Source organism: Osmia bicornis, chromosome 16 (assembly GCF_907164935.1).
Source record: "Osmia bicornis bicornis chromosome 16, iOsmBic2.1, whole genome shotgun sequence".
Lineage (NCBI taxonomy): Eukaryota > Metazoa > Arthropoda > Insecta > Hymenoptera > Megachilidae > Osmia > Osmia bicornis.
Window position 1 is genome coordinate 2,614,001 of NC_060231.1, and position 25,034 is coordinate 2,639,034.

Consider the following 25,034-nt stretch of genomic DNA (forward strand, 5'->3'; position numbering starts at 1 on the left):
TATTTTTTTTTAGTTTATAGTTTTTGATGTGTAGAATCCAAAAATGCAAGTCTTAACTTTAGGAATCCAATGGTTAAAAAGTTATGAGCATGTAAAGTTCGACACTTTTAGTGCATTTGCTACGTTACTGTGACGCCATATTGGCTTCTTGTCCAATGAACGGTGTCGCTAGCTGCAGCCAGATGCATGTGGGTACCGATCACTTTAGCGGGTACAGTCAAACCGTAAATTTGATGCTATCTGAGTTAGTTAGGTTTATATTTATTTTACAAACAGACTGTATTGCCCATGTGAGAACCAATCAGGTTATACATATAAGGCAATATGGCGTCACAGTAACGTAGCAAATCCGCTAAAAAAAACAAGCTTTACACGCTTATAACTTTTTAACCATTGGATTCCTAAAGTTAAGACTAGCCTTTTTGGATTCTACACATCATAAACTATAGATTAAAAGAAAAAAAGGTCCAAAATTTTGGGTCCGGTAAAGTAAAGTTTTACAAAGATTTTTGCGGTTGTACGTTCCTTTAATACGATCCTCGTGATCAATATGCGAGAGCACGAACGCGTTGGGACCATAGACATATGAAAATATTTGGTTGGGACCAGGCCCCCCAAACTCCACTCTTGTGATTTTGATGCAAATTTTAGGTTTACTCCTCACTACCAGGAGGCGCTGATGTCACCTCTCTACATGCATAGCTTTTATCACTGATTTTGACACGCAACTAAAGATATCGGGACATGATGTTCCCGCGAAGTTTGTAGCCGCGTTTTTCAATTGCTTCAAAATTTAAAGAGACAAAAGAAATATGGCGCACATGGTAGCACATGGTGCTGGCGTAGGTGACTGAATTTCCAGGTTTGTGAATAACATTATTATAATTATTACTATTATTATTACTATTGCTATTATTATTATGACTATTATTATTATGACTATTATTATTATTGAAAAAGATATTTTTTAAAGTTTTGTCTAAATTTTTAGGTTTTTCAATAACTTCTGCTGATGAGATGCAGCAACAGGAGGAGAAGATACAAATTAAGTACAGAATTTTTTTAAATTGTTACTGAAAACATAACTGTTTACATTGCTATTTTAGTAACATATTTAATTTTAATTATTAAAATTAAAATTAAAATTAAATTAGAAGGAGGCTATTAAAATTAGAAAGAGGAAGAAAATATGCATCATCAGAGGGTGTATTAACGAAAACAGCAGGATGTTCCTAGAGAAAGGATAAGAAGAGGATGGCACAGTGGGTGCAAGTATGTGACAACCAAAGTCAGTGCTTCCATCTGAAAACTGAAATTCCGGGGGATCTGTAGTAGCTACTTTAAAGAAATATACGTCATGAGGAAAACATTAACAACATCAGCAGTTCCAAAACTGAACTTACTTGGTAATAACTTTTATGTATACTTTTTATAGCATATGTAAATAATTGTTAATGAAAATATTTATTACAGTGTCAGAAGCTACCTCTATTAAAATAGAGCAATAAGACACCTGGATGCAAATGAAAAGAAGAAAAAGGAGATTGTAAGTATTCAGTTTACATATACAATATATGCATAAAACCATTAACATGGTATTAATATACTAAGTATACATAATAATACTTCTTGCATGAAGTGTATGTATAAGATTATATAATTTTGTTCTTATAGTTAAACCTGACTACACCAGGGGAGTGGAGAACGTGATTTTCGATTGTATATTATTATTGATATAAATATATTTATTATATTTTAGTAAAAATTTAATATATTTCCATTACTGCACATATATTGTTGTAATATTTTCCTTTCCTTTATTTTTATTTTTCAAAGTTTTCAATAAGTAAGACCATGCACGCGTATATAGGGACCATGTGCTTGTGTGTGTACCTAACCGATATCATTTATATGTGTTTGTAGCGATACCAGCAATCCTGGTAGTGAGGCGTAACACTAATGTTCGTTACAGCACGAAATGCGGGAGTTTGGAGGGCCTGGTTGGAACCTCTAGATTCTTTGATTGGATATGGTCTCTCAAACAAGAGAAGGAACCTGTGGGTCACGTGGTCACTCAAACTTGATAGGTGTGGGATTCGTAATAAAGCAAGATTCCCAATTTGAAGCAATTCTTTAGAAATAGGTTGTTGATATTTTTTTCGACCTTCGTATTTGTTGTTCAGCCGTTCTCGAGCAAGCACGATCTTAACCTCATGTGAAATTGCATCGGGTACCGGAAATGAAAATAGTTTGTGGATACGGTCCTTTGCTACCGAGCCCCGATGCAATTCCACTGGAATAAATTCAGTACTACAATGTGTCGTATGATTTAATAAGTCTTCTATTTTCAATATATATTTAGTCCATTTGGTGTGTTGCTCAAAGCAAAACACACGGAATAATTTCCCTAATTCTCTCATAATTCGTTCAGTCGGATTTGATTCCGGATGTCGGACAGACGAAAATACAACTTTAATCCCGTTTTTAGTCAATTCAGTTTTCCAAATCTTGGCGGTAAATTGTGATCCATTATCGGATAAGGTACGTTTCGCTTTACCGATTTTTACACAATAGTCGCTCAGAATCTTTCCGGTGACAATCCTCGCAGTTGCTTTTTTCGTTGGATATAGCCTAACAAGTTTCGAGAACGCGTCTAAAGCCACAATTATATACTGGACGCGTCGTATCGACCTCGGGAGCGGTCCATAGAAATCAACGGTCACCAAAATGTTTTTCCAGTACTGCTTTATATTCCTCACTGTTCATCATGCCTTCTACTGGGACAAGAGTGCCAGGTCCCGAGTGCGAAAAACAGCTCCAGAACATCTTTTGGCCCAATTGAGTTTCTTCTTCATCATAAGGGCAGTCAGGAGTTGTTTTTTCTGCGGCCTTATGACTTCTCCCACGTTCCAAGAGTCCTCTGCACATCGTAGAGTCGTGAATTTTGACCCCAGCCTTTTCTTTATTTTGCTGGAGGTCGTGGCTGGTTTTTCTGGAACGCAGTTTACTGTTCCATAAAAGAAAAACTTCATTTCGAGGAGTAGTCTTCTGTTTTCTTACGTTGACTTACGATCTTATTACTATGTAACAACTTCGAATACATTAAACAAGTACTTAAATCTTTATTTTGCACCGTTTCTTTTCTGATTTCAATAAATGCTTCTTTTTCTATTGTTGCAATAACTCTGGTTGGTTGCGTCAAAAGCCGGACTCTCCTGGGGTTCGATCAGTCATGGAGAGGGGAGTTTTACGACACCAAGATGTCCAAACTCCGCCCCGAGAACATGGTCAAAATAATGACATAAGATGATAAAGGCGATGATGGACTTATATCCGATGACGGTATACGGACGACGCCTCATTCGACACGGCTCATCGAGGGCAATAAAAAACTCCGCCGCTATTTTGCCTAGGAGTGCCAGTGCTGCCAAACCACCCCCGAAACAGCTAGTAAGCATTACTTCCGGGGGGGGGGGCATGAACCTGGCCGAGAAAACTAAATACCTAACTTTTTTTTTTTTCATGGGGGAAATCTTCCAAAGACGCTCCCACTCCCCTGGGGAGGGGCCCGGGGTAGTGCCGTATTTCTACTGGCTAAAACCCCCACGCTGACCTGCACTGGGCGTAAGGGAGGGCCCTGGGACCTCTTGCGAACACACCGGACCCTCCCACCCTTGGCGCATTAGCACCCTATCTCGGGGGAGGATCTAACCTTTGACCCTGCCCCTAAGTGCCGACTCCGCCGACGTCGGCCACTTATCGGATCGTGTGCAATTGCAAGCGGAGCCCCAGTCCCGGCCACCCGCGGCCCGTCAACTCCACAAAGGAGACGCCGATCTGCGATGGGGCAAAGGCTGAGGCCGAAGCTCCCCCCTACCCATCCTATCCCCACAACATCTACCTTGGGGGGGAAGCCGAAGATCCCACCCCCCTCAACCTGTTGTGGGCGGTGGGCACGATTATCAAGACCCATCGCCCCGTACTCCTCAGACCTAACCTAGCCTAACCTCATCCTCATCAGAAGCGATCGCTCCTCTCCACCGTTCTTTATTTCATCCTTCTTCATCATTTCTTAATCGGAAGAACGAGAGCGGATGATCCCGGTCGAATCAAAGGGTGGCTACTGCTTCACTCCTTTCCATTCCTCCGCCAGGCTATCATCATCCTTGCCATGCGTTTGGCCTCATGAGAGTCTCCTTTCGTAGATTTTAGACAAGTCATCACTTGCTTTTCTTTTCTCTCCATCGCCATTTCCATCCATCATCATCGTCATCTTATGTCATCATTTGGACCATGTTCCCGTGGTCGGAGGTCAGACATCTTGGGGTCATAAAACTCCCCTCTCCGTGCCCAGGCTAATGAGCCCCCCGCCATATCGTCAGCCGATATAGCTCCATGACACCCAAATGCCGCACAGTGTAATACGAAAAAAAAAAACAAAAAAAATTACCGTAAAATTATACTTTAATTAACGATCATGGTGGGGTGCTCTGGCGTGTCTTTAAAAACGACGACGACAACGACGACGATGTAAGTCACAAAGGCGACGCTCTCAATTGGATAACTTCATTCTGACAACCAGGTGTTTTTCATTTCAAGTTCAACTTATTGTTAGACCACCATCCATATAGTAGTCACAAAACTAGTGGTTGCATCAACTTCGGAGTTAACTAAGAAGCGTTAACTAATTTACTGGATATAATGAAGTACAAGAGGATCGAGATCATTCTGCTAGCGTGCACGTGTGTGACGATTAATGCACTCAAACCAGAGTCAGAAGCGTTGATGGGAAACTTGCCTGGTTATGCGATTACTACCGGAATACAACAACTAAATTCCACCAGATGCAGAAGAGAAATGCAGATATTCCGAGACGCGGTAGACCACGGTGTACTTTGGAGTTTGAGAAGTCCGTAGTGTGTTTTCTTCGATAAATCTTCACTGCAAATGGACACAATTAAAAATGGGATGTTGTTATTTTCTAGTGTTGGACGCGAGCGGACAACCAACGTCAGGGTACGTTTCTGGAAACAACTATTGGGTGGGAAATAGACTAGAATGCGAGTTCCTTAGCCAGAAGAGACAATTTCCATTGTCAGAGAAGAAGATTCGAAATAATTCAATCTACCGTAATCCAGCCGAAGAGTTTCCACCTTTCGAGCTCAACTTCTTTGGTGCTCACCTCAGTCAGAATGGCACTGTGCAGTATCATATAAGTGTTCCTTTGGAAGTACGAATGATTCCTGTTCCTCTCAAGCTGAGAGTGGGGTAGGGTTATGGAAACCGGGATAACTTCTGATCGAGTTGATTTTTATATCATAAATAGCCCTTGAGAGGGGGATTCCAACGGTGGTCATCCCACCTCTTGACTCGCCCCGTCGTCCCCGCCGAGGTGAAAAACCAAAATTGTCGAAAAAGTGGTCTCCGCACCGATCCCGGTAGGTACATAAAAAAAAAAATGAAAAAAAAATTTTTAGTTTTTCACCTCTGCGGGGGTGGTGGGGGGGGGGAGTTAAGAGATGGGATGACCACCGTTGATATCCCCACTTCAAGGGTTTTCTATGGTAAAAAGATAAGCTCGATCGGAGGTTACCCCGGTTTCGATAATTTGACCGAGAGTGGCAAGCAGGAGGATAGAAGAAATGTAGTATTTCTAAACTGACATCTTTTTAGGAAATAATAGTACTCGGACTTTGTCTACCAGCATCCTGCAGCGAAAACGAGGTGGGTACAATGCTAAAGAAGGTATTCGACGATAGACTTCTTCCATTTGGACAACTCTATTCGACGGACTTTGAGTTGATCAAAATCTCTAATCTGAAGGATGATCATGCGTGGCTTCTCAGTGGAACAATTATTACGATTTTGTACGTAAACGTACATCTTTTGATTACAGATCAAAAGATTCCAAATTTAAATTATTAAATACCGATCGAATTTAATTTCAATATTCAATTTTGTCTGTTCGTAGATTTATTTTGACAGTATTATTCGGTACAACGATAGTAGCCACGTTATACGATATTCTCATCTACCAGAAACGTCTGCAGAAAAAAACAGACGACTACGACGACCACACTATCGGTAAGCGATAGTTTTGCGATAGTTTTGTTATCGTAATGTTGTTTAATGATAGAATTGTTGTTCAATAATAGAATTGAAGAACAACACGGTGGAGAAATCGGAATATAATGAAGAAGATGCTGTACCATCAGAACCGAAAGCAGCGAATCGAATTGCAAAAATCCTTATATGTTTCTCAGCTTATTCGAACATGAAACAAATATTCAAATTAGACAATAGTTCAAAAGATTTGAGAGCGTTTCATGGCATAAAGGTGTTAGGAATTATATGGATCAATTTTATGCACAGTTTAATTTACACATTGAACGTTACAGGTAAAGTACATGTAGTTACTTGATATAATTCATTTATTCATACAGTTTCTAATCTTATGGTGTTCCGCTAAGTTTAGGTAACAAGGCAGAAATCCTTATAGCAACAACCAATATTGAATCGCAAATCTTAACCAATGGATCACTGTCTGTGGATACGTTTTTCTTTGTCAGTGGTTTCCTCGTGGTGTTTGGATTCACAAAGAATTTACAAAGGAACAATAATAACGTTTCATTGAGCAGTAATGTAATGACTTTCATTCGTGTAATCATCAAAAGATACATCAGGTACTCCCAGGCTTTGTTGATGTTCATCAAACCATTATCTTGATTAAACCGACTCGACTTGTTCATATAAAAAATTCTAACTATGATTCAAAAGGATTACACCGACGTACTTGATTATAATATTGCTCGCCATCATAAACTTCGCTTGGATGGAGAAATTTTCATTGATGTATTTCTATGAACCGGCGCACGAACTATGCTCAAAATACTGGTGGAGAAATATACTCTACATCAATAATCTCTTCGAATGGAATGATATGGTATGGTAAATGTAAATTTATTGGCAATATGAAATTATTGGCAAATCTATACTTTACAGAGAAATAATTGTTTTAGTGTCTGACATGGAGCTGGTATATCGCCGATAACATGCAGTTCTTTGTTTTTAGTATCTTTGTTTTGATGTTATCAAGCAGGTAATTGTGTCATCAATATTCGTAGAAACTTTTCATCGTAGTTTAATCATTTTCAGCTACTATTACACTGCTCTAAGCTTAAGCATTGGTACTATGTCTTTATCCATGTTGGTGCACGCTTATATAATTTATAACGCAGGATACATTCCTACGTGAGTGTAAAAAATATTTCAGTAATTATTTAGATTGCGTACGGCAACTCCGATTTCGATGATTTTTAAATATGTTGTAGAAATCAACATTCTGAACAACTTTTTCCTATACATATAACCGCAGCTTGGCCTTAGTTTTCGAGATATTTTCGAAAAACTGTCGAAACTAACACATTGAATTCTGCTTGTTCGTGTGCGTCCGTCTTATGCCGGGTCTACACTGGGTAGAAATGTTCGCGAACAGAATTCACACCTAAGCTCAGACATAGTTCGTGAACAGCTCGCAAACGGAACGCAAACGGTTGCACAATTGAAAGGCTATTGTGTTTCGAGTTCGCAAACAGACCCTTTGATGTACCGCCTCCTTAGCGAACAGTGTTCGCTGTTCACTGACCAGTTCGCTGCAACCTGCTCGCTGTTCGCGAAAGTGTCCACATTGCCGGCGGACATGGTCCGCGAGCTGTTCGCAAACTGTTCGCGAACAGCAGTGTAGACCCGGCATAACATGTTACGCGTTAGTGTGCGATCGCCGCTTTCAAACAATGCCGTCCGTAATTAAAATAATTATCAATATTTCTTTATTTATTCTATATTAGTTAAATATGAAAAATTTTAAACGTGGTGTACTTTGTAGATTCGATATGCAATTTGAAACGTTTTCTTTCATATACATGCGACCATGGATGAGAATACCACCGTACATAGTAGGGATGGGCACATCGGCGTTTCTTGCAAAATGCAATTATAAATTACATCTGTCAAGGGTATCTAATTACTGAACCATTTTTCTTTCAATATTACAATACTTTTAAAGCTTTCAATTTTTGCAAAAACACCTTACTTACTGGTGTTCCTATATAAATGCTATTTGTTTCATTTTTTATCTAATATTTCAGAAAGCGTTAGCTGCCTGCTGGTTCCTCAGCGTTTTGTGTAATTGCTCGATTCTATTTGGTATCTCAAATAGAAACGTGTCGCTTACTGTATCAGTCCTTTACGAGACGTTTAGCAGATTTGCTTGGAGCCTTGGAATAGCGTGGCTCGTAATCGCCTGTGCCACAAACAATGGCGGTAAAACCGAACAATATGTTACAAATTTATTACTATTTGATTTTTTTTTAAATGGAACACACCTAAGTACAATACGAATGCTGATAAGTGCTTTCTTTGTTTTTCTTGCAATTGCAGGTATCATAAATCAATTTCTGTCACTAAAGTACTGGATTCCCTTCAGCAGAGTGACGTTATGCGCTTACCTTCTAAATCCAATCTTAATACAATCAATGGGTATGTTTAGCAATTATCCATTCAACGCTGACGTTTTAACGACCGTAAGTTTCTAATATTATTCGGTAAATATGTGAAAACCACTCCAGTTGCCCATGACCTTGAACTTGACATGTGTTGTCAAGATCATGACCCTGAGTAATGCTGACATGGAAAATGTGGCGGTCGCGATCCGTTCAAAAGTTACGAATCTTTAAAGTTTTCGCTTTTTTACGGTATTTATCTGCACACAGTGTGGTTGATTGGACCAACTTCTGTCGGGACGTAAGTAAAATAGAAAGTTATTATATCTTAAAACGCTGAAAATATTTTGTCGTTCTTAGGAAAAATCGTAAAGTTGCTGCTTTATAATTATATAATTACCAATTATATAAACCGGTTGCGGAGGCCGGGACCTCAGCAGTGTAACGGGTGAACTAAAAAATCGAACTTAACTGATTTCAGTAATTTTGGATTTTGACTTGATTCCAGCCTAACCTAATCTAATTCACTGATTAACAAGTCCGCTAATTTAATTTTGGATTAGATTAGGTAGGCGAAACTATTATGCCGTAAGACGGTCGGTCACTCATGCCAAAATTCAAAACATGACTGCCGCTTGTTGTCTACTACATGCATTATGTGCATGTTGGAATTTACCAAAAGGCACCAGCGCCTTTCTCACCAGTCATCGATGGACATCTGGATTGTCCTTTTTCACAATGGCATCTTCGGCCAGTATCGGTACTATGGGCAAGCGGCGGTTATCTATAGAAAAAGGTTGCTTAAAACGCGAAAACTTTAATGCTTCGCGATCTTTTTCAAGGCCAACGTTACTCAGGGTCATGACCTTGACAACATATGTCAATGTAAAGGTCATGGGCAACGCGGGTCTTTTTGTACATATTTACCTATTATTCATATCCTCTACAGACATCTGAATTTTTGAAAATACTATTTATTTCGTTTCAGGGTCTTTATGGTGTCGGAATATGTATAGTTACTTTCTTCGTATCTTTTGGATTGTCGGCGATGATTGAAGTACCTACGACAATATTCTTACGAACACTCAGTATATAGTATGGTGGACCTCGAACTGCACAAATGACTTTATTGCAATTTATTGCGGGGCCATAAAGGGCCCGCACGAAGGTCCTGTACGAGGAAGCCAGCTAGGCTCTTCATGCGCGCATTACACAATACAACCTATAACCCGTCCGATCAGCAGCGGGATCTTTTTGTTAGTTACGATTACGTAGAAAAAGGTTAGGTTAGGTTAGGTAAGTCAGTCAAAAAGTACTAATAAAAAAAGGCCTGAATGGCTTTAGTCAGTGAAAAATAACTATCTACTTCATATCTTGAAAAAAATCATATCTCTGGCAGCCTGGAAGGCCTCAATCATTCAAAAGATATTAGTATTAAATTATTTTTCGGCTTTGCAGAGCTCTGTATACTACCAGATATACAGTACAGGATCTTCGTGCGGGCCCTTTATGTCTCCCGCCATAAAGTAATTTGTGCAGTTCATGCACGACCGTACACGTCAGGACGTTTTTCTTACGGATATTCTCTGCGACGTGGAATCTCTGCAAGATTGGGTATTCAAGTACCCTTCAAGCTACTAGTAACCATACAGTACGTTGTTTGTTGTTAGGCATTGTTTGCTCGCATTCGTTAAAACCGAGAAAGACCAGATTCTTGCTTTGTGGAATCGAAACTAAACTCTCTTAATTCAATTCACTATAAAATTATAAATTAGAATGAAACTCATTAAATACTGCGACAGTTACACTTAAAAGTTGTAAAGTCCTTTTACAAGGCGAATAAATTCAGATCATTTGTAGCTTACATATTGTTATTCAATTATATCAACCAGTCCAGACAATCCACTAAGGTGTACTTTTACCGCTCGATGTGCACTAATCAAGTTACGAGGTCTATTACTAACATTTCCTGCGGCTCCCTACATTAGCCACACAGTATTGTGAACACGAAGAATTTTCTCGTAAATATCATGTGTTTGAAATAAAACTAGTGTTAGCTGCATATACATGATTATCTTACTACTACTTAATATGAAATATGCCTACACTTCGCTTTAATGACTGCCTGAACTCTTCTCGGCATGGAATCGATTAGATTTTTGCAATTAGCCTTGACTGTCTCGTCTCGAAACCACATCCGAATTACTGCTTCCACCGTTTTGATTTTCGTGGTACAGTCCATTTTTTGTAATCTGACATTGAAGATGGCTCGCAGATTCTCAACAGGATTGAGGTCTGGTGAATTTCCAGGCCAGTCCAGAATTGTAATCTTCTTATCCTTGAAGTATTTCTTCTTATCCTTGAAGTAGTCTTGGAAACATGGCAGGGAGCTGAACCTTGCTGAAAAACTGCGTCGTCGTTGACTTGGACTTCCTCTAGCTTGCGAGCTAAATGTTGTAATATTCCTATTTCTTTTTGTTTTTATATGTTTTAATCCTTTAATTATGGAAGTCGCCAGTGGATTCGTCTATCGACATCATTTAGAAGAAATAATGAATTCAACGGTCAACAGACCTGACCGGCTAGTCTAGTTAGGATGTTTAAAAGAATTATACGGAAATCTTGCGTTTGACGACTAGTAACATACCAAAATAGAAAAATAACCAGAGTCAACGGTCAACAGACCTGACCGGCTAGTCAATCGAAAATCACGAAATGAATTTAACATAAGATTTATAAGTAACAACTCGTTATCAATGTACCTATATACCGAGACTTGTAATCTTTTTGTCAATAAAATTATATGGGGATACTTATCTTTGATCTAGCGATTTATAATAAAATTAAATGATGACGGCACTTTCTCTTTCAATTGAAATACAGGATCGATCCTTCGCTTCTTTTTCTTGTAACTTCGTCACAGTCACAGCCGACTCTAGTACTAGCCGTGCTGAAGTAAAAATGGCAACACCGCGGGAGTCCGGTCTGAATATATCAACATCTAACCCCTCACTACCAGGAGGCACTGATGTCACTTCTCTACATGCATAGCTTGTATCACTGATTTTAACACGCAACTAAAGATATCGTGACGTCATGTTCCCGCGAAATTTGTCGCCGCGTTTTTCAATTGTTTCAAAATTTAAATAGACAAAAGAAATATGGCGCACATGGTTGCACATGGTGTGATGGTGGCAGCGTAGGTGATTGAATTTCCAGGTTCGTGGATTCCGTTATTATAATTATTACTATTATTATTACTATTGCTATTATTATTATGACTATTATGATTATTGAAAAAGATATTTTTTAAAGTTTTTTCTAGGTGTTTAGGTTTGTCAATAACTTCTGCTGATGAGATGCAGTAACAGAAGGAGAAGCTAGAAATTAAGTAAGTACAGAATGTTTTAAAATTGTTACTGAAAACATAACCGTTTACATTGCTATTTTAGTAATATATTTAATTTTAATTATTAAAATGTATCTTTAAAGAAAGAGGAAGAAACTATGCATCATCAGAGGGTGTATTCACGAAAACAGCAGGATGTTCTCCTTCCCCTTAGAGAGAAAGGATAAGAAGAGGATGGCACAGTGGGTGGAAGTATGTGACAACCCAAAGAAATTCTGAGTGATCTGTAGTAGATACTTTAAAGAAAAATTCTTCATGAGGAAAAGATTAACAACATCAGCAGTTCCAACACTGAACTTACTTGGTAATTACTCTTATGTATACTTTTTATAGCATATGTAAATAATTGTTAATAAAAATATTTATTACAGTGTCAGAGGCTACCTCTATTAAAATAGAGCAATAAAACACCTGGATGCAAATGAAAAGAAGAAAAAGAAGATTGTAAGTATTCAGTTTGCATATACAATATATGCATAAAACCATTAACATGGTATTAATACACTAAGTACACATAATAATACTTCTTGTATGACGTGTATGTATAATATTATATAATTTTATTCTTATAGTTAAACCTGACTACACCAGGGGAGCGGAGAACGTGATTTTCGATTGTATATTATTATTGATATATATATACTTATTATATTTTAGTAAACATTTAATATATATCCATTACTGCACATATATTGTTGTAACTTTTTCCTTTCCTTTAATTTTATTTTTCAAAGTTTTGAATAAGTAAGACCATGCACACTTATAGAGGGACCATGTGCTTGTGTGTGTACGCAACCGATATCATTTATATGTGTTCATAGCGATACCAGCAATCCTGGTAGTGAGGCGTAACACTAATTTTCGTTACAGCATGAAATATGGCAGTTTGGAGGGCCTGGTTGGGACCTCTAGATTCTTTGATTGGATATGGTCTCTCAAACAAGAGAGGGAATTTGTGGGTCACGTGGTCACTGAAACTGGATAGGTGTGGGACTCGTAATAAAACAAGATCCCCAATTTGAAGCAATTCTTTAGAAATAGGTTGTTGGTATTTTTTTCGACCTTCGTATGTGTTGTTCAGCCGTTCTCGAGCAAGCACGATCTTAACCTCATGTGAAATTGCTTCGGATACCGGAAATGAAAATAGTTTGTGGATAGGGTCCTTTGGTACCGAGCCCCGATGCAATTCCACTGGAATAAATTCAGTACTACAATGTGTCGTATGATTTAATAAGTCTTCTATTTGCAATATATATTTAGTCCATTTGGTGTGTTCCTCAAAGCAAAACACACGGAATAATTTCCTTAATTCTCTCATATTCCGTTCAGTCGGATTTGATTCCGGATGTCGGACAGACGAAAATACAACTTTAATCCCGTTTTTAGTCAATTCAGTTATCCAAATCTTGGCGGTAAATTGTGATCCATTATCGGATAAGGTACGTTTCGCTTTACCGATTTTTACACAATAGTCGCTCAGAATCTTTCCGGTGACAATCCTCGCAGTTGCTTTTTTCGTTGTATATAGGTTAACAAGTTTCGAGAACGCGTCTAAACCCACAAATACCATATATGCTGGACGCGTCCTATCGACCTCGGGAGCGGTCCATAGAAATCAACGGTCACCAAAATGTTTTTCCAGTACTGCTTTATATTCCTCACTGTTCATCATGCCTTCTACTGGGACAAGAGTGCCAGGTCCTGAGTGCGAAAAACAGCTCCAGAACATCTTTTGGCCCAATTGAGTTTCTTCTTCATCATAAGGGCAGTCAGGAGTTGTTTTTTCTGCGGCCTTATGACTTCTCCCACGTTCCAAGAGTCCTCTGCACATCGTAGAGTCGTGAATATTGACCCCAGCCTTTTCTTTATTTTGCTGGAGGTCGTGGCTGGTTTTTCTGGAACGCAGTTTACTGTTCCATAAAAGAAAAACTTCATTTCGAGGAGTAGTCTTCCGTTTTCTTACGTTGACTTACGATCTTATTACCCTGTAACAACTTCGAACACATTAAACAAGTACTTAAATCTTTATTTTGCACCGTTTCTTTTCTGATTTCAATAAATGCTTCTTTTTCTATTGTTGCAATAACTCTGGTTGGTTGCGTCAAAAGCCGGACTCTCCTGGAGTTCGATCGGGCATGGGGAGGAGAGTTTTACGACACCAAGATGTCCAAACTCCGCCCCGAGAACATAGTCAAAATGATGACATAAGATGATGACGGTGTTGATGGACTTATGTCCGATGACAGTATAGGGCGCATCATTCGACACGGTTCATAGAGGGCAACAAAAAACCCCGCCGCGATTTCGCCCGGGAGTGCCAGTGCCACCAAACCACCCCCGAAACTGCTATTAAGCAGTACTTCGGGGGATGGCGACCATAAATCTGGCCGAGAAAACTAAATGCCTAACCTAACCTAACCTAATCCTCATCAGAAGCGATCGCTCCTCTCCTCCATTCTTCATTTCCTCCTTCTCCTGATGACGACGATCATGTCATCCTCTTCCGCGTCATTTCTTAATTGGAGGAACGAGAGCGGATGATCCCGGTCGGATCAGAGGGTGGCTACTGCTTCACTCCTCTCCGTTCCTCAGCCAGGCTATCATCATCCTTGCTATGCTTTTAGCCTCATGAGAGTCTCCTTTCATAGATAGAGATTTTAGACAAGTCATCACTTGCTTTTCTTTTCTCTCAATCGCCATTTCGATCCATCATCATCGTCATCTTATGTCATCATTTGGACCATGTTCCCGTGGTCGGAGGTCAGACATCTTGGGGTCATAAAACTCCCCTCTCCGTGCCCAGGCTAATGAGCCCCCCGCCATATCGTCAGCCGATATAGCTCCATGAGACCCAAATGCCGCACAGTGTAATACGAAAAAAAAAAACAAAAAAAATTACCGTAAAATTATACTTTAATTAACGATCATGGTGGGGTGCTCTGGCGTGTCTTTAAAAACGACGGCGACGTAAGTCACAAAGGCGACGCTCTCAATTGGATAACTTCATTCTAAAACCCAGGTGTTTTTCATTTCAAGTTCAATTTATTGTTAGACCACCATCCATATATTAATCACAAAACTAGTAATTGCATCAACTTCGGAGTTAACTAAGAAGCGTTAAATAATTTACTGGATACAATGAAATACAAGAGGAGCAAGATTATTCTGCTAGCGTGCACGTGTGTGATGATTAATGCACTCAAACCAGAGCCAGAAACGTTGATGGGAAACTTGCCAGGCTATGCGATTACCACCGGAATACAACGACTAAATTCGACCAGATGCCGACGAGAAATGGAGATATTCCGAGACGCGGTAGATCACGGTGTACTTTGGAGTTTGAGAAGTTCGTAGTGTGTTTTCTTCGATAAATCTTCACTGCAAATGGACACAATTAAAAATTGGATGTTGTTGTTATTTTCTAGTGTTGGACGCGAGCGGACAACCAACGTCAGGATACATTTCAGGAAACAACTATTGGGTGGGAAATAGACAAGAATGCGAGTTCCTTAGCCAGAAGAGACAATTTCCATTGTCAGAGAAGAAGATTCGAAATAATTCAATCTACCGTAATCCAGCCGAAGAGTTTCCACCTTTCGAGCTCAACTTCTTTGGTGCTCATCTCAATCAGAATGGCACTGTGCAGTATCATATGAGGGTTCATATCGACGTACGAATGATTCCTGTTCATTTTAAGCTGCGACTGGCAAACAGCAGAATGGAAGAAACGTAGTATTTCTAAACTGACACCTTTTTAGGAGATAATAGTACTCGGGCTTTGTCTACCAGCATCCTGCAGCGAAAACGAAGTGGGTACAATGCTAAAGAAGGTATTCGACGATAGACTTCTTCTAGTTGGGCAACTCTATTCGACGGATTTTGAGTTGATGAAAATCTCTAATCTGAAGGATGATCATGCGTGGCTTCTGAGTGGAAAAATTATTACGATTTTGTACGTAAACGCGAATACAGATCAAAGGATTCCAAATTTAAATGATTAAATACCGATCGAATTTAATTTCGATATTCAATTTTGTCTGTTCGTAGATTTATTTTGACAGTATTATTCGGTACAACGATAGTAGCCACGTTATACGATATTCTCATATATCAGAAACGTCTACAGAAAAAAACAGACGACGACGACGACGTCACTATCGGTAAGCGATAGTTTTGCGACAGTTTTACGATCGTAGTGTTGTTTAATAATAGAATTGTTGTTCAATAATAGAATTGAAGAACAACACGGTGGATAAATCGGAATATAATGAAGAGGATGCTGTACCATCAGAACTGAAAGCAGAGAATCGAGTTGTAAAAATCCTTATATGTTTCTCAGCTTATTCGAACATGAAACAAATATTCAAATTAGACAATAGTTCAAAAGATTTGAGGGTGTTACATGGCATGAAAGTATTTGGAATGATATGGATCATTTTTATCCACGTTGTATTATTCGGAGTGAACGTTACAGGTAAAGTAAATGCAGTTACTTGAAATAATTCATTTATTCATACAATCTCTAATGTTATGATGTTCCGCTAAGTTTAGTTAACAAGGCAGAGGGCTATATAACACTGAGCAATATTAAATCGCAAATCATAGCCAATGGCACACTGTCTGTGGATACGTTTTTCTTTATCAGTGGTTTCCTCGTCGTGTATGGATATCTGAAATTACAAAGGAACGTAAATAACGTTTCATTTAGCAGGGATGTAATGATTTTCATTAGTGTAATCATCAAAAGATACATCAGGTACACTTAGGCTTTCTTCATGTTCATCAAACCATTATCTTGATTAAACCGACTCGACTTGTTCATATAAAAAATTCTATGATTCAAAAGGGTTACACCGACATACTTGATTATAATATTGCTCGGCATCATAAGCTTCGCTTGGGTTGAGAAATTTTCATTGATGTATTTCGATGAACCGATACACGAACTATGCTCAAAATACTGGTGGAGAAATATACTCTACATCAATAATCTCTTCGAATGGAATGATATGGTATGGTAAATCTAAATTTATTGACAATATAAAATTATTGACAAATCTATACTTTACAGAGAAATAATTGTTTTAGTGTCTGACATGGAGCTGGTACATCGCCGATAACATGCAGTTCTTTGTTTTTAGTATCTTTGTTTTGATGTTATCAAGCAGGTAAGTGTATCATCAATATTCGTAGAAACGTTTCATTGTAATTTAATCATATTCAGCTACTATTACACTGCTCTAAGCTTGAGCATTGCTACTATGTTTTCATCCATGTTGGTGCGCGCTTATGTAGTTTACGACACAGGATACATTCCTACGTGAGTATAAAAAATATTTCGGTAATAATTAAGATTACGGACGGCAACTTCGATCTCGATGATTTTTAAATATGTTGTAGAAATCAACATTCTGAACAACTTTTTCCTGTACATATAACCGCAGCTTGGTATTAGTTTTGGAGATATTTTCGAAAAACTGTCCAAACTAATCTATTGAATTCTGCTTGTTCGTGTGCGTCCGTGTTACATCTTTCGCGTTAGTGTGCGATCGCCGCTTTTAAACAATGCCGTCTGTAAATTAAATAATTACCAATATTTCTTTATTTATTCTATATTAGTTAAATATGGAAAATCTAAACGTGGTATACTTTGTAGATTCGATATGCATTTTGAAACGCCTGCAACCGTATACGTGCCACCATGGATGAGAATACCACCGTACATGGTAGGGATGGGCACATCGGCGTTTCTTGCAAAATGCAATTATAAATTACATCTGTCAAGGGTACCTAATTACTGATCCTTTTTCTTTTCAATATTACAATACTTTTAAAGCTTTCAATTTTTGCAAAAACACCTTAGTTACTGGTGTTCCTATATAAATGCTGTTTGTATCATTTTTGATCAAATATTTCAGAAAGCGTTAGCTGCCTGCTGGTTCCTCAGCGTTTTGTGTAATTGCTCGATTCTATTTGGTATCTCAAATAGAAACGTGTCGCTTACTGTATCAGTCCTTTACGAGACGTTTAGCAGATTTGCTTGGAGCCTTGGAATAGCGTGGCTCGTAATCGCCTGTGCCACAAACAATGGCGGTAAAACCGAACAATATCTTACAAATTTATTACTATTTGATTTTTTTTAAATTGGAATACACCTAAGTACAATACGAATGTTGATAAGTGCTTTCTTTGTTTTTCTTGCAATTGCAGGTATCATAAATCAATTTTTGTCACTAAAGTATTGGATTCCCTTCAGCAGAGTAACGTTCTGCGCTTACCTTCTAAATCCACTCTTAATACAATTAATGGGTATGTTTAGCAATTATCCATTCAACGTTGACTTTTTAACGACCGTAAGTTTCGAATATCATTCATATCCTCTACAAAGATGTAAATTCTTGAAAGTACTATTTATTTCATTTCAGAGTGTTTGTGGTGTCGGAATGTGTATAGTTACTTACGTCGTCTCTTTTCTATTGTCGGCGATAATTGAAGTACCTACGACAATATTCTTACGAACACTCAGTACATAGTATGGTGGACCACCAACTGCACAAGTGACTTTATTGCAATTTATTGCGGAGCCATAAAGGGCCCGCAAGAAGATCCTGTACGAGGAAACCAGCTAGGCTCTTCATGCGCGGATTACACAATACAACTTTTAACCCGTCCGATCAGCAGCGGGAGCTTTCTTTTAGTTTCGATTAGGTAGAAAAAGGTTAGGTTAGGTTAGGTTAGTCAGCCAAAAAGTACTAATAAAAAAAGGCCTGAATGGCTTTACTCAGTAAAAAATAACTATCTACTTCATATCTTGAAAAAAATCATATTTCTGGCAGCCTGGAAGGCCTTATGTTGGGTACCTTCTATAAATTAAGCGTGATGTGCAATGGAGAAGGTAGTTTTTAATTATAGAAAGATTAACATTATATATGTTGAACAAACTTTTCTCGTGAATCGTATAGATACAACGCATCTTTCCAACTGAACCGGAAACGAACATCATTTTAAACTACAAACTATCGAGATAATATATGTATAGGGGAAAAACAAATATAAAAATGTTTGCCAACTTAAATTCTATACTATATCTAACACCTTAATCATTCAAAAAATATTAGTATTAAATTATTTTTCGGCTTTGCAGAGCTCTGTATACTACCAGATATACAGTACAGGATCTTCGTGCGGGCCCTGACCGTACACGTCAGTACGTTTCTCGTACGGATATTCTCTGCGCCGTGGAAACTCTGCAAGATCAGGGTATTCAAGTCCTCTTCAAGCTACTAGTAATCATGCAGTACGTTGTTTGTTGTTAGGCATTATTATTACTGTTGCAGTCCGGCCCTGTTTGCTCGCGATCGTTAAAACCGAGAAAGACCAGATTCTTGCTTTGTGGAATCGAAACTAAACTCTCTTAATTGAATTCACTTTAAAATTATAAATTAGAATGAAACTCATTAAATACCGCGACATTACACTCAAAAGTTGTAAAGTCCTTTTACAAGGCGAATAAATTCAGATCATTTGTAGCTTACATATTGTTATTCAATTATATCAACCAGTCCAGACAATCCACTAAGGTGTACTTTTACCGCTCGATGTGCACTAATCAAGTTACGAGGTCTATTACTAACATTTCCTGCGGCTCCCTACATTAGCCACACAGTATTGTGAACACGAAGAATTTTCTCGTAAATATCATGTGTTTGAAATAAAACTAGTGTTAGCTGCATATACATGATTATCTTACTACTACTTAATATGAAATATGCCTACACTTCGCTTTAATGACTGCCTGAACTCTTCTCGGCATGGAATCGATTATATTTTTGCAATTAGCCTTGACTGTCTCGTCTCGAAACCACATCCGAATTACTGCTTCCACCGTTTTGATTTTCGTGGTACAGTCCATTTTTTGTAATCTGACATTGAAGATGGCTCGCAGATTCTCAACAGGATTGAGGTCTGGTGAATTTCCAGGCCAGTCCAGAATAGTAATCTTCTTATCCTTGAAGTATTTCTTCTTACCCTTGAAGTAGTCTTGGAAACATGGCAGGGAGCTGAACCTTGCTGAAAAACTGCGTCGTCGTTGACTTGGACTTCCTCTAGCTTGCGAGCTAAATGCTGTAAAAATTCCTTTTTCTTTTTGTTTTTATATGTTTTAATCCTTTAATTATAGAAGTCGCCAGTGGATTCGTCTATCGACATCATTTAGAAGAAATAATGAATTCAACGGTCAACAGACCTGACCGGCTAGTCTGGTTAGGATCTTTAAAAGAATTATACGGAAATCTTGCGTTTGACGACTAGTAACATACCAAAATAGAAAAATAACCAGAATCAACGGTCAACAGACCTGACCGGCTAGTCAATCGAAAATCACGAAATGAATTTAACATAAGCTTTATAAGTAACAACTCGTTATCAATGTACCTATACAGGGTGTCCCAGAACTGGGGTAGGAGCCGAAGAGGGATGATTGGTAAGGTCATTCTGAACAACTTTTTCCTTTGCCAAAATGTTGGTAAAGGCTTCGTTTTCGAGTTATTAACGAAAAACACTGGCCAATCAGAGCGCGCCGTTAGTGCGGGCCGAATCACGAGAGTGTTGGGTATGCTCCGCGCGGTCGTGATCAAGTGCATCGGCACTACGTCGATATACATAATAGGATTCGTTGGGCAAAAGTTGTATCGAATAATGAATTAAAAAAAGAAAGGAATAATAATATCGAATTATTGATTGCTCATGAACAGCGAATCCTATTACACCGATGTAGTGCCGATGCACTTGATCACGACCACGGTTTGAACGCAGAGCATACCCAACACTCTCGTGGTTCGGCCCGCGCTAAGGGCGCGCTCTGATTGGCCAGTGTTTTTCGTTAATAACTCGAAAACGAAGCCTTAAACAACATTTTGACAAAGGAAAAAGTTGTTTAGAATGATCTCAGCAATCATTCCTCTTTGGCTCCTACCCCAGTTCTGGGACACCCTGTATACCGAGACTTGTAATCTTTTTGTCAATAAAATTATATGGGAATACTTATCTCTGATCTAGCGATTTATAATAAAATTAAATGATGACGGCACTTTCTCTTTCAATTGAAATACAGGATCGATCCTTCGCTTCTTTTTCTTGTAACTTCGTCACGGTTGATGTATAGATTAATTTTTAGTTACATATGCCACTGAGAACTGTTGGGAGAGAAGTGAAGCTGGGCCTTTCTCTCCTGACCTCCTACCACATTTATACCGTTGCTCCCTCTCTTCCTTCACTTAAAGGATCCGCGAATTACGGGGGCACTACATACCCCCCCCCCCCCCCCCCCCCCAACTTTTGTATCCCTAACACCCGATTAGGATACAAAAGTCAAGTCTTTACATTCTACGCAATTATAAAGTATTCATCGCACGCAATTACATACTGTCATTATATGAATATAAAATAAAAAAATAATTTTTAACAAAAAATACTACCTACTTCGAAATGCACTAAAAAGTATGAAATAATTTCTATTTCATTTATACAAATACCCAACAGCTATTAATAAAACCAATCTACTCGTTAAATAGTATACTAAATACATTTCAACCTTTTAGGAGGCGGCGCAAAATTAAACACTTTTCTTCAACTAGGAAGATCCTAGTTCAGGCGTCGGCAACCTGTCAAATCATTATTGGCAGCATCGTATATTCGGGTATTTTTAATTTTGCGCCGCCTCCGAAAAGGTTGAAATGTATTTGATATACTATTTAACGAGTAAATAGGTTTTATTAATAGCTGTTGGGTATTTGTATAAATGAAATAGAAATTATTTCATACTTTTTAGTGCATTTCGAAGTCGGTTGTATTTTTTGTTAAAAATGATTTTATTTCACACTTTTTAGTGGAACGAGCAGTATTTGTAGGATGCCGTAAGGTGGTTTACCGCTCTTATTGGTTAATTGCAATAACGATAGTTTTTAACGATAACAAGTTCCATACATCTTTGCAAGTGGGATCATCGCGGAAATATGTATCTCCTATTAGATGTGAAAGGTTTCATTGCAATCGGTACATGCCTTGCAGAGTATACATGTATAGAAACAGTAGAGAATCGGCGTCTGCATGCTGACTCATGCACCGGCAGAGGCACGTAGGCATACGTAGAATTCAATGTAGTAGTAACAATAGTTTTTCATGAATACCTCGGAAACTAAAGCTTTCCGTTAATTATGTATAATGAAAAAGTTGTTCAAAATCATGCCACCGACAACATATTAAAAGTTCATTGAAATTGTCCAATCTTGAGATTAAAAACTTCCTGTATTTTGCAATAACAATGAAAAAATGAAAAATTTTTTTTAACCCCTTAATGTACACATTAATTTTGAATTTTTGTTCCAATGATGGAATTTAGGGCTATTGGAAGTGGAATTAATTGTATGATGCAATGTCTATATATATCAATTTATTCTATCACACCATTCGCATATAATACACTATTCGCCTTGATAGCTTCACATGAAGTGAGACCAGGCCCCCCAAACTCCACTCTTGTGATTTTGATGCAAATTTTAGGTTTACTCGGGACGTGATGTTCCCGCGAAGTTTGTCGCCGCGTTTTCCAATTGCTTCAAAATTTAAAGAGACAAAAGAAATATGGCGCACATCGTAACACATGGTGGCAGCGTAGGTGACTGAATTTCCAGGTTTGTGAATACCATTATTATAATTATTACTATTATTATTACTATTGCTATTATTATTATGACTATTATTATTATTGAAAAAGATATTTTTTAAAGTTTTGTCTAAATTTTTAGGTTTTTCAATAACTTCTGCTGATGAGATGCAGCAACAGGAGGAGAAGATAGAAATTAAGTACAGAATTTTTTTAAATTGTTACTGAAAACATAACTGTTTACATTGCTATTATAGTAATATATTTAATTTTAATTATTAAAGTTAAAATTAAAATTAAATTAGAAGGAGGCTATTAAAATTAGAAAGAGGAAGAAAATATGCATCATCAGAGGGTGTATTAACGAAAACAGCAGGATGTTCCTAGAGAAAGGATAAGCAGAAGATGGCACAGTGGGTGGAAGTATGTTACAACCCAAAGTTAGTGCCTCCACTTGAAAACTGAAATTCCGAGTGATCTGTAGTAGCTACTTTAAAGAAAAATACGTCATGAGGAAAACATTAATAACATCAGCAGTTCCAAAACTGAAATTACTTGGTAATAACTTTTATGTATACTTTTTATAGCATATGTAAATAATTGTTAATGAAAATATTTATTACAGTGTCAGAGGCTACCTCTATTAAAATAGAGCAATAAGACACCTGGATGCAATTGAAAAGAAGAAAAAGGAGATTGTAAGTATTCAGTTTACATATACAATATATGCATAAAACCATTAACATGGTATTAATATACTAAGTATACATAATAATACTTTTTGCATGAAGTGTATGTATAATATTATATAATTTTGTTCTTATAGTTAAACCTGACTACACCAAGGGAGTGGAGAACGTGATTTTCGATTGTATATTATTATTGATATAAATATATTTATTATATTTTAGTAAAAATTTAATATATTTCCATTACTGCACATATATTGTTGTAATTTTTTCCTTTCCTTTATTTTTATTTTTCAAAGTTTTCAATAAGTAAGACCATGCACGCGTATATAGGGACCATGTGCTTGTGTGTGTACCTAACCGATATCATTTATATGTGTTTGTAGCGATACCAGCAATCCTGGTAGTGAGGCGTAACACTAATGTTCGTTACAGCACGAAATGCGGGAGTTTGGAGGGCCTGGTTGGGACCTCTAGATTCTTTGATTGGATATGGTCTCTCAAACAAGAGAAGGAATTTGTGGGTCACGTGGTCACTCAAACTGGATAGGTGTGGGACTCGTAATAAACAAGATCCCCAATTTGAAGCAATTCTTTAGAAATAGGTTGTTGGTATTTTTTTCGACCTTCGTATTTGTTGTTCAGCCGTTCTCGAGCAAGCACGATCTTAACCTCATGTGAAATTGCATCGGATACCGGAAATGAAAATAGTTTGTGGATAGGGTCCTTTGGTACCGAGCCCCGATGCAATTCCACTGGAATAAATTCAGTACTACAATGTGTCGTATGATTTAATAAGTCTTCTATTTGCAATATACATATATTTAGTCCATTTGGTGTGTTGCTCAAAGCAAAACACACGGAATAATTTCCCTAATTCTCTCATAATTCGTTCAGTCGGATTTGATTCCGGATGTCGGACAGACGAAAATACAACTTTAATCCCGTTTTTAGTCAATTCAGTTTTCCAAATCTTGGCGGTAAATTGTGATCCATTATCGGATAAGGTACGTTTCGCTTTACCGATTTTTACGCAATAGTCGCTCAGAATCTTTCCGGTGACAATCCTCGCAGTTGCTTTTTTCGTTGGATATAGCCTAACAAGTTTCGAGAACGCGTCTAAACCCACAAATACCATATATGTATGCTGGACGCGTCCTATCGACCTCGGGAGCGGTCCATAGAAATCAACGGTCACCAAAATGTTTTTCCAGTACTGCTTTATATTCCTCACTGTTCATCATGCCTTCTACTGGGACAAGAGTGCCAGGTCCCGAGTGCGAGAAACAGCTCCAGAACATCTTTTGGCCCAATTGAGTTTCTTCTTCATCATAAGGGCAGTCAGGAGTTGTTTTTTCTGCGGCCTTATGACTTCTCCCACGTTCCAAGAGTCCTCTGCACATCGTAAAGTCGTGAATTTTGACCCCAGCCTTTTCTTTATTTTGCTGGAGGTCGTGGCTGGTTTTTCTGGAACGCAGTTTACTGTTCCATAAAAGAAAAACTTCATTTCGAGGAGTAGTCTTCTGTTTTCTTACGTTGACTTACGATCTTATTACTATGTAACAACTTCGAATACATTAAACAAGTACTTAAATCTTTATTTTGCACCGTTTCTTTTCTGATTTCAATAAATGCTTCTTTTTCTATTGTTGCAATAACTCTGGTTGGTTGCGTCAAAAGCCGGACTCTCCTGGAGTTCGATCGGGCATGGGGAGGAGAGTTTTACGACACCAAGATGTCCAAACTCCGCCCCGAGAACATAGTCAAAATGA

The 25,034-nt window shown here is 38.1% G+C and overlaps 2 protein-coding genes and 2 long non-coding RNA genes across 7 annotated transcripts; all 4 read left to right on the plus strand.

Moving 5' to 3' along the window:
• Positions 1-50: 50 nt before the first annotated feature.
• On the plus strand, positions 51-1,511 carry LOC114879727. The gene is made up of 4 exons (XR_006830210.1): positions 51-862; positions 992-1,049; positions 1,155-1,406; positions 1,474-1,511. It is a non-coding gene; the product is annotated as an uncharacterized LOC114879727 (long non-coding RNA).
• Positions 1,512-4,517: 3,006 nt separating this feature from the next.
• On the plus strand, positions 4,518-10,365 carry LOC114879720 (nose resistant to fluoxetine protein 6-like). 2 transcript variants are annotated; one of them, XR_003789960.2, is made up of 14 exons: positions 4,518-4,909; positions 4,986-5,230; positions 5,674-5,867; positions 5,972-6,084; positions 6,156-6,398; positions 6,476-6,683; positions 6,778-6,943; positions 7,020-7,099; positions 7,156-7,251; positions 7,886-8,015; positions 8,148-8,322; positions 8,440-8,582; positions 9,490-9,797; positions 9,960-10,365. XR_003789960.2 is itself a non-coding variant. In XM_029194931.2 (13 exons), exons 1-13 carry the CDS (start codon positions 4,702-4,704, stop codon positions 9,595-9,597), a joined length of 2,109 nt encoding a protein of 702 aa, XP_029050764.2. In that variant the 5' UTR covers positions 4,518-4,701; the 3' UTR covers positions 9,598-10,365. The 2 variants fall into 2 exon arrangements, 1 of the variants encoding a protein (XP_029050764.2); XM_029194931.2 differs by having other exon boundaries at positions 9,490-10,365.
• A 1,284-nt stretch (positions 10,366-11,649) lies between these two features.
• Positions 11,650-23,513, plus strand: LOC114882353. Of its 2 annotated transcripts, XR_006830206.1 has the most exons (5): positions 11,650-11,720; positions 11,817-11,892; positions 11,994-12,214; positions 23,199-23,271; positions 23,400-23,513. It is a non-coding gene; the product is annotated as an uncharacterized LOC114882353 (long non-coding RNA). The 2 variants fall into 2 exon arrangements; XR_006830207.1 differs by lacking the exons at positions 23,199-23,271; positions 23,400-23,513 and adding an exon at positions 12,282-12,338.
• Positions 14,877-18,748, plus strand: LOC114882156 (nose resistant to fluoxetine protein 6-like). 2 transcript variants are annotated; one of them, XM_029199038.2, is made up of 13 exons: positions 14,878-15,256; positions 15,336-15,580; positions 15,669-15,862; positions 15,958-16,070; positions 16,142-16,384; positions 16,462-16,666; positions 16,757-16,922; positions 16,999-17,078; positions 17,135-17,230; positions 17,567-17,696; positions 17,829-18,003; positions 18,121-18,263; positions 18,336-18,748. In XM_029199038.2, the coding sequence occupies exons 1-13, from the start codon at positions 15,049-15,051 to the stop codon at positions 18,441-18,443; spliced, it is 2,106 nt and encodes a 701-aa protein (XP_029054871.2). In that variant the 5' UTR covers positions 14,878-15,048; the 3' UTR covers positions 18,444-18,748. The 2 variants fall into 2 exon arrangements, 1 of the variants encoding a protein (XP_029054871.2); XR_006830203.1 differs by lacking the exons at positions 17,829-18,003; positions 18,121-18,263; positions 18,336-18,748 and adding an exon at positions 17,311-17,480 and having other exon boundaries at positions 14,877-15,256; positions 17,567-17,649.
• Positions 23,514-25,034: the final 1,521 nt, after the last annotated feature.